This window comes from Lontra canadensis, unplaced genomic scaffold (genome assembly GCF_010015895.1).
Source record: "Lontra canadensis isolate GAN:19392208 unplaced genomic scaffold, GSC_riverotter_1.0 scaffold6, whole genome shotgun sequence".
NCBI lineage: Eukaryota > Metazoa > Chordata > Mammalia > Carnivora > Mustelidae > Lontra > Lontra canadensis.
In genome coordinates, this window is record NW_022631000.1 from 9293052 (window position 1) to 9308932 (window position 15881).

The window sequence follows — 15881 nt, forward strand, 5'->3', positions numbered from 1 at the left end:
ATCGGGGTTCCAAAGCTTTTCCTTGTTGGATAAGCCTTTGTTAGGTTATGGAGAATGATCCAGGCTTGTTTCAAAAGGATTTTTTCTTTCTCCCTGCCTCCAAACACAAGTAGAGTTTTCTCTGGTCTTCACTAGAACCTGGTGAGGCTCCCAGAGGTAAAACTCAAGACACTGTGAAAGTATGGGTGCTCCTAGTGATTAACTCTCAGACTACTTCACATAGGGCTCTAAATTCATCAAAGTTAGCATATAAGTGTTCCTACCATGCTTGTGCTTCAGATAAGTTCATCTATATTCTCTGTATTCACATATCTCCAGTTTTTGAGGCAGTGGTTAGTTGTGCGACCTCAATTCTCTGATGAATCTAAATAATTTTCAGTTTGTTCAATTTTTTATTGTGAAGGTGGGAGAACCAATTTCCAAGCACTTTGCTTGTCAGAGTAGAAACTGGAAGTCCATGAATCTTTTCTTAAATTTTGAATTTCATAACCATGTGCTTACATATTCTATTCCTTACCTCCATCCCATGTAGAGAATTCCACTGAAAAAGTGACATAAATATATTTGGTTAATATTGTAATCATCACTGCATGAGATTTTTTACTGCTTGGATCAATCCACATTAACAACTCAAGTCTCTTATTTAGATTAGTATTTCAAAGATAGCAGCAATTCAAGATATAGCTCCAATTAGTCTAATCTCAAGGGTATTTGCATGAAATGCAACTCTGACTAAATGGTTCAGGGTGACCTTGCTTATTTTCTGAAAGTGCTTTAACACAGTCAGGCTCAAGCATATGTAACTATGTTCTCTCTCTTAATTCTATACAAATTTCCAATATTCTTATTCCTTGACCTTATAGCTAACGGCTTCAATTTTATTTCTGTAAACACATGCATAATCTTTACTTTGGGATGTACATGCTCTAATATTTTTGGACTTTTTAAGGGGCTAATATAAAAATAAGGTCTCTAAATAGAAATATTAACATGTAATAGGAACACTAATTTATATTAAGTCAAAATGACTGAAGCTATTATAAATATATGGTGGCTTAAGTAGCCAAGTATCTTTTTAAAGCCTGTTTGCTCTTAAAGTGTCCATAAATCTGTCGAAAGAGCTAGGAATATAACAGCATCCCAGTCTTACACATACTTTTTATTAAAATTTGACAAACTTTTCTCAACTGTGCCCTTTCCTCAATCTTTTCCAGGAAATTAAAAATAATAATGTACAATTTTGTAATGAATTTTGTAGACATATTCATCAGTTGGAAAAGCTATGACGCCCAAGAGAAGGCAGAGTTAAAGTATGAAAAACGTCTCTTACAAAGTGAAAAATGTTCACTTAACACTGCTTAGAATAGCTATTTCCTAGAAATAAATTAAGTAAGAGGGCAGCCTAGACTGGCTTTTGCCAATAAATCACCCTAGAATACTTCGAAGATTTATTTAATGCCTAGTACTAACCTTGTCACCCTGTACTACTCTTGAAAATGCAGATTCTTTGCTGTTAATTTTATTTTCCACAATTGGTCACAGGTTTGATGACGAGAAATCAGAAACCAAAGATAAAGGAAATAAAGATTTCTACACCATTTTTCTCCCAATAGGGAGATAAACACTATGAAATTACTAAAACGCATCAGCTTTATTTTGTATTTAAGATTTTATTTATTTAGAGCACACGAGTGGAGGGGAGGGGCACAGGGAGACGAAGAGAATCCCAAGCGGATTCCATGCTTAGCGTGGAGTCCCACACAGGGCTCAGATCCCATGATCCGGAGATCATGACCTGAGTTGAAACCAAGAGTTGGATGCTTAACCAACTGAGCCATCTAGGCACTTCCTTATTTTGTATTTGTAAGAAAAATAAAAAATAATAACAAATCTATAAAGTACGCATTATCTTCATTTTACAGATGAAACTTTCCTTAGGTAAAGCTAGAAGTTAAATTTCAATGTTGTTATAAAACTCATGATTTAAAACATGGCTTTAAAAAATTTTAAGTAACATTTAGTTAGATTTTAGATAGACAATAAAATCAATTTCATTACTCAAAGGCAGCCATTGTTCACCATTTATATTTATGTATTGCATATTTATACACACCTATATATCTTAAAGATACGTGAGTATGTGAATCGCTGCTTACAAAGAGTTTGGTTTCATGCTTTTTCCCCGTAACACACCAGGGATCTCTTTCCATGTGCCCATATATTTCAATCCATTTATTAAAAAGACTGTTATTTTAATGAATGTATTTTACACTGTATGCTTGGGTTATTTCCAATTTTGTATTACAATAACGTGCTGTAATGTACATCCTCTCAGTGTACATCCTAAGACAAAATACTAGAAGTGAAACTGCCCAAAATCCATGTTTATTTTTTCATCATGTAGTTTTATCAGTATGTTTAAATCACCAGACTTCTTTTCTGAAAATGTAATATAAAGTTTAAATCTTTTTGAAACACAGGGGGCCTGGCTTTACTGTTCTTTAAGAATCCTTTCAGCTCTAACATGCTCTGATTAACTGTGGGTGTTATATAAATTAGTGTGTAGTAGTTAATACCAGTTTTTATTTGTGGGTAAATGAAAACCCTGCCTAATTGAACATGAACAGTGTTGTCTTTTCCTAAGGCTAATCATAAGCCTTTTTATTTGAAGTTTGAGGAAAGCATAAGGTTATTCTAATACCTTTATCTTTTGGCTCTTTGAGATTAGTGAGATGAAATATAATTCTTGGAGTACTGTAGATAATATAATGGAGAGGGAGAATCATATTCACTACTAAATCCCTGCCAAATGCCCAGCTACTTAGTGGAAAATTAGTTTTTAATAACATAATGAAACTGTAACCCAACCTACGCTATTGACATTGAAAATGTCACTTTCTTATGCAGCACTGGCTAGACCTTACCTAAAAAGACCTTTGCTGTATATCCTATCTTTTTTTTTTTTTTTGAGATACCAAGAGCATATAAATATTAGGTCCTTGGGGAATTAAGATAACTAAAAATATGTATTTAGTTGGGAGGAAAGTTACTTCTCACATCTAATGATGTTTATGATGGGCTATTTGTAGTTCAATGTGAAGAAAAGCTGGTTTCTGATAATTATGGTACCTCTCATTCATGGTGATAATTAAGTTTTCTTAGGGTATTTTTGAAATGTTTAGATGAACACAAATATAAACAAAACCAGCCTCAGTCTTTGCATGACAGGAAGAAAGTCAATTAACTACAAAATGCTGAACAGCGTAAGACTTTAAGATTTCAAAGTGATTTGCAGATTCAAAGAAATCCATGATTTTTAAAAATTTTTGTTTCATCTCAAAGCATGGATTACAGAAGCATATAATTTCAAGTACTTAGCACATTATCCATATTATAATAAACCATCTACCTTTTAAAGGCATAAGTCATATTTTTATTTGTTCATTTTTAAAAAATTAATTATCTTGAGTGTAAACTCAGTGAACGCTGAAAATATATAATTTGTTTCTTAATCCAAAACACTTATTTATCATTATGGGTAATATGTTCCATTTTCTTCCACCAAAAGTTTCTGAAACAAAAGTGGCAGCCATCAGAATAATAACTGATTCAAGCAAGAATTATCAATGGAGGTTGAAACTCGTGGGTGAAAGTTAGAAGAAACAGGGTATTTGCAGTATCTCCCTACAAGTTAACTTATTATTTCAAAAGAAAAAAAAATAGTGTTATAATGAAGATACTACTTATGTGTATTGTTGTGTATAAATAGGTAAATATATTATGATGTTGAGAGCCAAGGTATTTCCAAATAATTATTTAGAGCAAAAATTATAACATTGTTTTCAGGTTCAATAATATATATAGATATATATGTCAGCTATAACGTGAAGGATGAGGAGAACATAAAAGGACCAACACAGTTACAGGGCGTCTACATTTTATACTAACTAGTATAATATTAACTCTAAGTGGATTGTGAATTGATTGTCAAGATAGATTTTAAAAAAAGCAAGACCGAACTATGTATTATCTACAATTGTAAATTTATATATAATGACACAGGTTAAAAGTAAATGGATAGAAAAATATATACGAGGACAACAGAAAACATAAAAAGGCTGGAGTGGCTATATTCATATACCAATTTAAAAAGACCTCAGACCTCAAGATAAAGTTTACTGAGATAGAGACATATTTCTTAATGATAAAAGGGCCAATTACTCAGTAAGATATAACACCCAATAGCAAAGGCTTGACTGATTCTGTAAATAAAGTTTTATTAGAACAGAGCTATGCCATTTATGTACTGTCTAGGGCTGCTTTCTTGCTACCACTGCAGAACTAAGTAGTTGTAAGAGAGACACGATGACTCACAAAGCCTGAAATATTTACTATCTGGCCCTTTATAGAAAATGTTTGCTGACTCCTATAAAGTAATTAAGTCACAAACAGGGCATGTGTTTGGTTCATCAGTAGGTAAATCAGGAGTAAGGCTGTAAGCACAAATCGTAACTATTTGAAAAGAGGAAACAGATCAAATTAAAGGTTATGAGTTTTAGGGAATATAACTTGATTAGAAGTACCTTAACATATGTGAATGAGCCTCATGTTATATCCTTAACATAAATAACTAGACTTTATAACAAATAAATACAAATAAAAGGATACTAATCTGACAATTTCCTCCCAAAACACAGCATTAAGTTTTAATGATTATTTGTTTTTGCCCTGACATTAAAAAGAGAGTTTAGTATAAACTTCAATCAGTCCAATTTTAAGAGAAGTCTGTATCTAGTCAAGTGGCAAGATTTTTAGAGAATTTGAAAAATTCTAATATAATGATACATTTACTTAGTTCTACTTTCTCCATTAGGAAATGGTCATACACACATAGATACACAGAAATCATTTGTAAAACTTTATGGTGTGGCTCAAACTTAAAGTTTAAAAAAAAAAAGAAAATAAACACACACACACACACACACACACACACACTCTCTCTCTCTCTGTTATTTTAATCTGAGGTACACAAGCCTAAAAGGGACAATATGAAAGATGCTATAAGAGACAGACTAGGATAAACAGAAAAAAATGAAGAGGATGTTGATTAGTACTCACCTTTAAAGCTAAAGTACATTTATTTCTCTTTAGAGAGATCAAGAATGACACATTAAAATTGTTGTATTAAAAAAAAGGTTGCTAACAAATATATGGAGTCTCTGCCTACATAGATCTTCAAGAATAGGCAAATTGAGTGTTTTATATAAATGCATACTTACAAGAATGGACTAGATCTGTACTGTCCAGCAGGATGGCAGTTAAAATCTAAATTCTTCAGTTGAACTAACCATATTTTAAGTGCTCAAAAATCACCTATGGCTAAAGGCTATGATACTGGACAGTGTATCATAGAACATTTCCAACATTACAAGAAGTTCTACTGGGCAGCAGAGGTCTAGGCTCAGTGTCTTCTTAAAAGTATCTACATTGTATAGATAGTTTGATTTTCCCTACAGGTTTTGGTTCATTTCTTTATTTTTCAGAACTTCTTGTTTTATTTTACAAAGCCTTTTGTTCTTCAGTCATATCTACTCATTTAAATATTTTTTCATATAAAATTAAAAATGACTGCAATTTCAAAAAACCCCTTATAGAACAAGTAGCAATCTAAAATGTGATACTCTGTACAACGCTTTTCAAAAAAATTTGCAGAAATATACAAAATGTATTCAAGTATATAATAAAATTATGACAGTTTGATACTTAACATAATTAGCAAATTCTGAAAATATGTCTAATTCCTAAAAATAAATTCAGATACACTATAGTTGAAAAATAGAAGTAAATCTAAGTTCACTTAAGTCACATGAAGATACAAACAGGGAAGAAAACACTAAGCAAAATTAATGGTTGGAAACTAGCAATAAAATCAACTAAAATATTAATATAAAAACTCTTCTTAAACACTACTTACACCATTTGATTCAAATGAAAAGTACTGAAAAATTCCCTTGTATTAAAAAAATACATGAATAAGGATATTCAACCTATGCTTTAAAATTAAATGGCCAAATTAAAAATTATTTAAACAAAAGACAATATATTAAATGCAATTCACATTTGAATTAACAAAAAATAAATGTCTGAATATGTAGCAGTTGTAGAATCCAAGTCATCCTGGTGCAAATCAAAAGAAATTCTTAATTGATTAGAAATGATATGGGCAGACCAACATGGTACATTTAAAAAAAAAAAACTAAGGCTATCTCAAACAATTCTACAAATTATCACTTTTTAAATGTGACAATGTATTCATTTAACATCTGATATTTTCTAATTTTTTCACATTATTTCTCTAACTACTCATTGCATTTTTTTCAAATTTAGAACTTATACCGTATATCTTACTGCATTTTAAAATAAAATTATTTTAAAGTTACCGAATTATCTTTTGTGCTATTTAGAGTAAAACTTTGCAGGCAATGCCACGCTTTCTCTTTTTATACAATTAACTATTTTCAATTTCTTAATCTTTAGGATTGTTACATCAAGAAAGTTTGATTTTGATATCTAATCACAAATAAGAATAAATTAAAAAGCAGAAAGGAGTGGAAAGCAAATAAGGAAAAGGGAAAAGCCTTAGAAAAACAATAATGGAGGTCAATATATTCTAATATAAGAACCAAAGAAAGCTTTAAGCAATGAAAGCCAGAAACCAAAAGTAAAACTTTTAAGACCAAATAAAAATATTTATCAGATCAGATTCTTTACTAAATTAATAATTAGATAATAATTTGCTATTGTTCCGGAGTCACAAATTACCTTCCCTACCACACCTCCCCCGGAAGATAAATACGTAACATCTATATACTGAGATTCACAGTTTCTGGACTTATTTTTCCACCACTTAAACTGTGGATCATTGCTATCATATGAGAGTGTTTGTTCAGCTCCTCTTGCTGAAGTTTCACCAGTGACTCTTTCTCTTCCAAACGACCTTCTAATTGGGCCTTTTGAACCTCTAGGGAGGAAGCCTAGGAATTGGGGGTAGGGGAAGGAAGGAATCAAGGAAAACAAACTTAGTATGTCTTCCTTTCACAGATATTTTAAGATGTCCTATTTTTCATTTGTAAAACAACTATGTCAAAAGACACATTACAAATATGTATTATATTTTAGTCAATTAAATTTTATGGTAAGCTTAAATAATTATTAAACAATATAATACAAATTGGAAAAGACACATTCAATTTGTCTTTTTAAGTCAATATTAGCAGCTGAAATTTTGCAGAAAACAGTACACATCACAATTTAGAATCACTATTAAGATGACCACATTAAAGGAGAACCAGGAAATCGGTAAACGTGGCATTAGATTTTATGCCTCTTCTGTCACTTGTGCTCTGTAGTTGTTCAAGTGGTCATTTAATCCTGGTGTGTTCTCATCTTTCCAGTAGCAGCTGGGCCAGAAAGTGCTATTCATAGCTAACACACACAAACAACCATGATAAAGTGGAATGAACAGTGGACTTAGATTCAGAATACTGAATAATTAGCTTTGTGACAGACCCTCAGTAACTCAAAACTCAGTTTCATTTGTAGGTTGAAAACATTTGATACTTATATATTAATATATTTGTTAAGAAGAGGATTAAGAAAAATGTTTCAGAGTTCTTGGCAAATTATAAAGTTCTTAACAAATATGAACTACTATTATTATTCCTTTCCCTAAAAGCTGGGAGAGGCAGCCAAACACAGCCACCTGTATGTGACATTCAGATCTGGGAACCCCTTCATGTATTCTTTGCCCACTAAAAAGCAGTAAGTGCTGGTACACGATATATATTTAATAGGTTTTTCATGATTTTAGGAAATCAGGTTTTCACATTGCGAGAGAGCCTTTACTTAAAAACTGTCAATTCTGAGACTATAATATCTTCTAAATAAAATTACTTAAGAACCAGAACTTTAATTTACCCAAATTCACCTTTTCTACAAAATCAGACTTATTCATCTACTACCAATGAGAACTCAACAGATTCTTACCTTAATGCTCAGTTCTTTTCTTATCTGTTCTGTTCTATTTAATTCCTTTCTAAGGATATCAATGGTTTCTTCCTTATCTTCCCTTTCTTTTTGCAAGATTTTAATTTTTTCTTCTTGTACTTTTGTTTTTTGTTGCAAATCTTAAAACAAACAAATAGTCAGCTATATGGTTAGAGGTTGCATACTGATGTTACCCTGAAAAGGTTAATCAGCCACTATGTAATTAGAGCAAAAGAATGACAACTGGGAAGATGAAGAAACGCCCTGTTGAAAATAAAAGTTCTACAGTTTTGATGAGTAGAAAAATACCATGAAACTCTTCCTGTAGGCCAGTATTCTACAGAAAATGCCAAATCTCCACGTCTTTCCCTCTTCCTCTGTCCCTGATATTGTATGTATAGTTATGAGGGGAAAAACAATCCTCATAGATCAAGGGTTAGATAGATATAAAAAAGTATACAAAATTATATAGGCAGATGTCTAAGGCAAGTGAGTTAGAACAAAAATGTTTTTTGTGAATCATTTCAGAGCTACTGCCATTAGAAGCTGGTAACTAAAAGTTACCTAGCACTGCCACCTGCTGTTATCTTCTTTTAAAACTCTTTTTTTTTTTTTTTGAAAAGACAGTCCTTTCCTCTAATTCCCAGATTAAAAAAAAAATATATTGCTTTTTCAATTTAATCAATCTAACTAAACTGTTCCGTAAAATGTTATGACAAGAAAAGGAAAGCTATTTAAAATGTGATTTAAGCTTAAAAAAGAGAGAGAAGTAGAAAATAAATCATGCTTTGATTTTTCTACCAACATAAGATACGTTAAAAAATATAGACAATGTATTAAATAAGAAGTTACTTACTTGCTAGCTTACATTCTCTGTCTACTAGTTGGTTCTGTACTTCTTTTCTCTGTTCTTCTTTCTCTATTAATTGGGCAATAGTTCTGAAGTTATAAAAAAATATAGAAGAACACATCAAGGAAGTATTTCATTTCTTTTTCTTTCCAACAAGTATTTTAAGAGCAAATTAATAAGAAGAGTAATACCTTACATTTTGTCAAATATGTATTTTATATCTAAAATAAGTGGTAATTCTATTAACTTTATCTGTAAAAAGCAATGCTCTGTATAAAGAGAATCACTGTTTTTAAAAAATCCAAAATAATTAGAATTAAGAACTAGAGATTTTACTTTTCATTTTGTTGCTTGAATGACTCATTCAACTTTTTCACTGTCTCAATTTGTTTATTCAGAGAATCACATGTCATCTGCAAATCTTTATTCTTCTTTTCATTGGTTTCATTCCTGAAAAGACAAAAATGAGTTGATATTTTTAGGGAGGCAAACATTTAATGGAAAAAAGAAACAGTGTCCTTTATTTTCTCATCAAACCAAACTGCATACACTGAAGAAGAGGAATGTCATGAACAAGCAGGACATAAAGAAAGATTAACTCTAAAAGACATTAAAGATGTATTTTGGCTGACTTAGGAGGTAATATTTACTATAAAAAGGAAAAGTGCAGGGCATTTACCTCATATTTATGGATATAGAGCTTTATGGATAATATTGCTCTACATAATTTGCTATATATATTATAGTTATTTTCATAGTTAGATCCAGCAAATTTTTAAAAACTTCTGTAAAAGGATGTAGTTTATTAAAAAATAAAACTTAAATCTGCTATTGTTAGCCTCTTGGGCATAATGTATGTTTAATTAAAAATGTCAAATTAATGATGTAGTTGGGGATACTAAACTTCACTGGCCTCTTCAGAGCTCTGCATCTAACAGTTCTGCTTAGTTTACTAGCAAAGTAAACACAGAAATACTTTCTAAAGTGATACTTTGACGCCCAAGTATTTTAGGCATAAAATGTCCTTTTTTACTTCACTAAATACAAACTGGTAGCACTGGCCAAATTTGCCTAGAAATGTTTTATCTGTCCCATGTGGTTTTTGTAATTCTGAATCTGAATGCCTTTAGATAGTCCCTACCATTAGCGATGACCTTTCTTTCCCCAGCCAACTTCATTATTTGTTACTATCTGGCCCCAGAAGGCAGGAGATTTACCTCTTGGCCTCTCTCTCACTATCTGGAACATCAATAGGAAGTTCCCGTGGTTCCTGGAAACCCCGTATTTCTGTGGGACCAATGCTTATTACTTTTTCTCACATCCTAACTTAACACCAATAGTCCACTCTACCAGGGCTGCCTACAACAGATTTTGGAGAAAGTTACTGCTGGGAGAAAATATCCTGTTTAGGAAATTTTAATGTCACAAATTTTCTAGATGCTATACGTTTTCCACCTTTCATTTTTATTGATTGGCAAATAAGCATATGGATCTTACAGAGTTAAAATTTTCTAGATTTTTATATTAATAGCATAGATTGAAGATTTTTTCAAATCTTAATCAATGTTAAATTATAAATTAAAAAAAGAACAAGTTAACCGGAATATTTTAATTTTTATTGTTTGGTAGAAAATCTGTAATTGTTCTGGGTCTTCTTTATATCTCAGTTTTAAAATTGACCTAAAAGATTAAAAGGAGGAAAGCATGACAAAGAAGGAAAGCATGATCAGTCTCGTATTTTGTTAGTAGGCATGTTAAGTTAGTGTAGCCTTTTTGAAAGGCAACTTGTCAATCCATCAAAAACCTGAGAGCACATATCCTTTCACCCAACAATTCACCTGTTAAGAGTTTATTCCACAGATAAAGTCACATATATAAGTAAACCATATTCAGTGACATTAAGGAGAAATAATGACTACAAACTGAGAGATGTTTTAAACACTAACACCTGAATTCCCATGTTATGAGACTGGAAATTGAATATGTTCAATTGAATATGAAATTGTTCCTATTCAACACATTTGATGTACAGAAATGGCCAATTCATATGGCTCAACTTAACACAAATTATGACAACTAAGGTCCTTTAACATTTATGGAATGCAAAATACTGAGTACTGCTGCAGCCCTAGGGGTTTGTCAGTGAACAAAGCAGATCAACTTGTTCTTGTGGTGATAAAACCCCAGATGACTGAGGACGGCATGAATACATGAAAGAAGCAGTGTCAACTGGAGAGAAACAAAGAAACCTGTATTCTATTTCTGACTTTGATCCTAAGTTTGAGTAAACAATACTTCATTTACCTGTGATGTAAGTTTCTTGTTAACTACTTAACTTATGGAATTATCAGAATATGTGAATGTTTACAAAAGGATTTTAGCACCACAGAAAAGAAATACCGTGTGTTCATTCTAGACTCCCAACTTTACACAGAAAATTTTACTTTATTAATTTACCTCTGAACAAGTTCCATGTAGGATTTTGTCAGTATTTCATGTTCTTCAGCCACAGACTCTAATTTCCTATTATGTTGGAAGAGATGCTCAATATCACTCTGGGCTCTTTCTGATTCAACCTGCTGTGCCTTTAGCAACACACCAAGCTCTTCATTTTTTCTCTCAACTTCTCTCAACATACCAGCAAGTGTCCGTGCCTAAAACAAAACCAAACAGAACACACACTTTTCTACTTCCACGTGTATTGTTTGCTCAATTTCTACAATTTAAAAGATTTATCAAATATCTAAGAGGCTAGCATCTATTTGGTTACATAAAGTTTTATTAGTCACATACACATTAATTAACTACTTCTAATAAATCTAACACTGTTTTTTTTTTTACTTAAGAGATTGTCCTTACTAGAATAATCTCGGTATGACCAGACTCACGGAAATTAGCACAATTATAACAACAAGAAAATAGGTCTACATTCTGTACTTAATTAAAAGGGTATGTGTGGTCCCTGGGGCTAGCCATCAACACTAAACCATAAAGTTTACACAAATCAGCTTTCCCATTTCAGGTAGATATTAAAAATAAGATCTTAACTGTATCACAGATGTTTAAGCAACACTTAAAATTAAGCTAGCACAATCAGGGAATACAGCCTAAATTAATATGAAAGTATTTGTGACATGAAACATTAAAGAAACAGAACACTAGAATGAGAAGTGAACTCCCCCCAACACCCTTTAGTCTGAAAAATACTCTTGTTTTGAAATGCCAGATAAAAACCTAAGCCCTTCTCTTTTTTTTGACAGTCTATAAAGCAGTAATACCCCATTATTTAGTGTTATTTTTATAAGAAACCTTTCCAGTAAAACAGATAAAACATTAAATTCTCCAATAAAATGCAAGACATGTCCAACAGACATAGAATATAAGAATATGCTATGGGAAGGGAGAGGACAAAATGATTTTAATATCACTAATTTTCTTTGTTGAAATTTATGATAAATCCAATACATTGTTAAGACAAATGAATCCACATCAAAAGAAGAAAAGGAAAATATATGGTTATATTTATTCATATTTTTTCAAATATGAGTACTCTGAGAAGACTCTAATGGTATTTTATGTGTCACTGACTTTAAATACCTCTCAAAAATCAAATGACTTTATTACAGTTCATCATAAATGATATCAAACTGTTGAGACTCCGTTTATATCTGCTAGGAATTTCATATTACTGCAGTAAGCTCTCACTCCTAATGTACACATTGTGTGTATATGTGCACACAGCACCATGTCAGACTTTCTGAGCACCTACCATGTGCCAAGTACTGTGTTTGCTGGGGCCTGGAGATATCGAAACTGTCTCGGACATCAAGGGTGGGAAGCAGGGTTGTATAATTTTCACATGTATGGGAAGGAGAAGACAAGAGACAGCTTCCTAAGAAATGGCAGTATTTAAACTAATAAAATATGAAGAATTATTAGGAGTTAGGCAGAGAAAGAGGAAAAGGTGTTCTAGACATGGAAGAGCAAATACAAGGACAGGGAAACCTGAGTATGTCAAGTAACTGCAAGCAATAGAACTGCGTAAGAAACTGCAAAGTAATCTGATGGAGGTGATTGCAGAGAATGCAGAGAAATGCAAGGAGATGCGGAATGAAAGTAGTTTTAGAATCCTGCGTGCCAAACTAAGGAATTTAAAATCATCTGCTGAGTGAAATGGTAAGCCACTGCAGGGTACATACCACAGAAGCAATAAAATCAGATTACAGCCTCAGAAATCACTGTAGGGGAAACAAGGGAGGGTGGAACCAAATACAAAAAGATGACTTGGGATCCACGTAGAGGGTGGGTGAAAGAGGCCTCCAGACTGAAGGTAAAAAGACTAACTGAAGGCTCTGCTATGATTCATATAAAAAATGGAAAGAATTTGACCTGTAGCAAATAGTAGTAAGAAGAAACAAGGCAGAAAAAGGTAATATTTAGAAAGTAGAATCAACTGGATTTGGTGAATGGCTAATTGTAGGAAGTAAATGTATGATTTCCAGGATTTTTGTCTGGAACTCTTCAGAACAAGATGGAATATATAAAAAAAGTAAATTTTTGAAATGGGTGATGCGTTCAGGACTGGTCATACTGAATGGGAAGTATTTGCTATATACTTAAAAAGAGCTATACAGGAAGCATTAATGCTTAGTGGAAAGTATCTGGGCTCAGCATATAAAACTGGTAGCATTAACATTCTGATAATGACTGAATCCCTGGACTATTTAAGGAAGGGCAAAGGACTTAGAACATAATGCCAGGAAAACCCAACATTTAAGGGTTAAATGGAGGAAGAGAAGTCCCTAAAGGATATAGGAAAAGAATATCCATTAGCGTAGAAAGAAAATCAGAAGATATTGGAGTGATCAAAATTAAAGGGGAAGGGTTTCAAGATGGAGGGAGTAGTCAAATACTGAGAACAGTTTACTTCAAACACTAACAAAAATAAAACTAAAATTTTGTACATGTTCTGCTTCATTTATTTTTCTACATATCAGATAAGTCTTTATATTGTACACACCTCTGTCTCAGCTTGAGTTCTTTGACAGCGATATTGAGCAATCAGTCTATCAGCCTGCGCAAGGGCTAGAGCTTTTGCTTCCAAAAGATCTTGTAGCCTGCTTTCTTTGGACTGTAAGAAGACAAACCATTTATCTTTATCACTTAGCAGAAAAACATCTATTAAAGCTCAACTGTTAGGTATAGTTAAAATAAGCTTGTACTCACGGCTAATGTGGACAGTTTCATCTCATATACATCCATTATGTCAGATATTCTCACATCATTAATCTGTTCCTTTACCTAAGTTTTAATACAACAGTCAAAAATCAGAAAATTTTAACACTCAACACAATAAAAAAATAAATGCCTAGTGTGAAACCAAATCATTAAAACTTAATGAGTAACAAAGTAAAAAAAATTAATCCTGTATTAGGCAGTTCACAAACATTTCACTAACCTGGCTATTGCAGAAGAGTATCTGGGTAGGACTTGATATGCTTGTGGGATATATTTCTTAAACAGAGGGATAGAGAGGATGAGGGTGGACTAACTGGGGAAGACTGGGGTAAAAATGACTGGTGTTAAAATGTGGGAATTTTATGGCTAATTTTTTTCTTTCTTTCCAAACTTTCTAGAATATTGTTATTTTCATATTAAAAGATAAGGTTTCATTGACCAAACTGGCATCTTAAGTTATTTAAATAAATGTTATAATCAGGAGTGATATTTAGTTGGTATGTACCAGGCAGAATCCCATTTATAATGGCTATTTACCACTCACCACCATTCCAGCCTGAAGTTTCTCTATTAGTTCCTCAATGTTCAATCCTGGAATTCTAGCTTTCAAAAGTGGAGGAGTTAAACATTTTACTGATGTTGGAAGACTGTGATTTAGTGATTGCAAGGGCATTCTCCTGGGCATATGTTCTGTTTCCTGTTGTCTATAGGCATTGTTTGCTGCTATACTTTCTCCAAGTCTGAATAGGAAGAAAGAAAGAAAGAAAGAAAGAATGAATGGATGAATTACAAAAAAATAGTGGAAGGAGAGCCTGGGTGGCTCAGTCAGTTGAGGGTTCAACTCTTGATTTCAGCCTAGATCATGATCTCAGGGTCGTGAGATAGAGCCCTGCCATGGGCTAAGGCACTAGCTTGAGAATGTCTTTCTCCCTCTCTGTCTGCTCCCCCCACCCCACTTGTACCACACTCTCTCTCTCAATAAATAAAATCTTAAAAAAAAAAAAGAGGAGGGTGCCTAGGTGGCTCAGTGGGTTAAGCTTCTGTCTTCAGCTCAGGTCAGAATCTCAGGGACCTGGGATTGAGCCCCGCATCAGGCTCTCTGCTTGGCGGGGAACCTGCTTCCCCCTCTCTGCCTGCCTCTCTGCCTACTTGTGTGCTCTGTCAAATAAATAAATAAAATCTTAAAAAAAAAAAATAGAGGAAAGGGTAGTTAGTATAGAATTAGAGAATATTTAGAATGGATATTTTTTGGGAATATAAGCCTTCAAATATTTTTGAAATAATCTTGGAGTCTATGATGAAGCCACATTTTGGAAAATACCCTAAATATTGTCAAGTAAATGCTTTTCTACTTACAATCCTTTATAATGACAATCTTACCTCTTTTCTGGAGACATTAGAACTCGTCTGTAAGTATGGATTATTTGTTAAACTTAAGTACAATGTTATTGCTGTTGGTAAGAACATCCTTCTTACCATGGGCAACATCACCTGTCCTTCACCTATGTCCTTCATTCTTACCCTTTCTCACTCAGAATCTTCTCACTAACCTGACTCCCATTCTGCCCCATTTATCATGTCTTGTTCCTGCCACAGGGTCTTTGAATGAGCTGTTCCTTTACTAGAATATTCTTCCCACCAGATCTGTATAGAGTTGGCTCCATTTATCATCAGGTCTCAGTACAAATTCACTTTCTCAGAGAGCCCCTTACACCCATACTGACATGCACATTATGAAACTTAATTT

General features: G+C 32.9%; 1 protein-coding gene across 1 annotated transcript in view; it reads right to left on the reverse strand.

Annotated features, from left to right (window-relative positions):
* Positions 1-6435: 6435 nt before the first annotated feature.
* Positions 6436-15881, reverse strand: part of CIP2A (cellular inhibitor of PP2A) — a 33245-nt gene continuing 23799 nt past the window's right edge. Inside the window, exons 14-21 of the mRNA XM_032852135.1 lie at positions 14679-14874; positions 14123-14197; positions 13917-14027; positions 11354-11550; positions 9233-9346; positions 8903-8985; positions 8047-8186; positions 6436-7034 (exon numbers count right to left, since the gene is read on the reverse strand). Of these exons, the coding sequence (XP_032708026.1) occupies positions 6864-7034; positions 8047-8186; positions 8903-8985; positions 9233-9346; positions 11354-11550; positions 13917-14027; positions 14123-14197; positions 14679-14874 (1087 nt within the window). The 3' untranslated portion in view covers positions 6436-6863. The remainder of the gene's footprint in view (positions 7035-8046; positions 8187-8902; positions 8986-9232; positions 9347-11353; positions 11551-13916; positions 14028-14122; positions 14198-14678; positions 14875-15881) is intronic.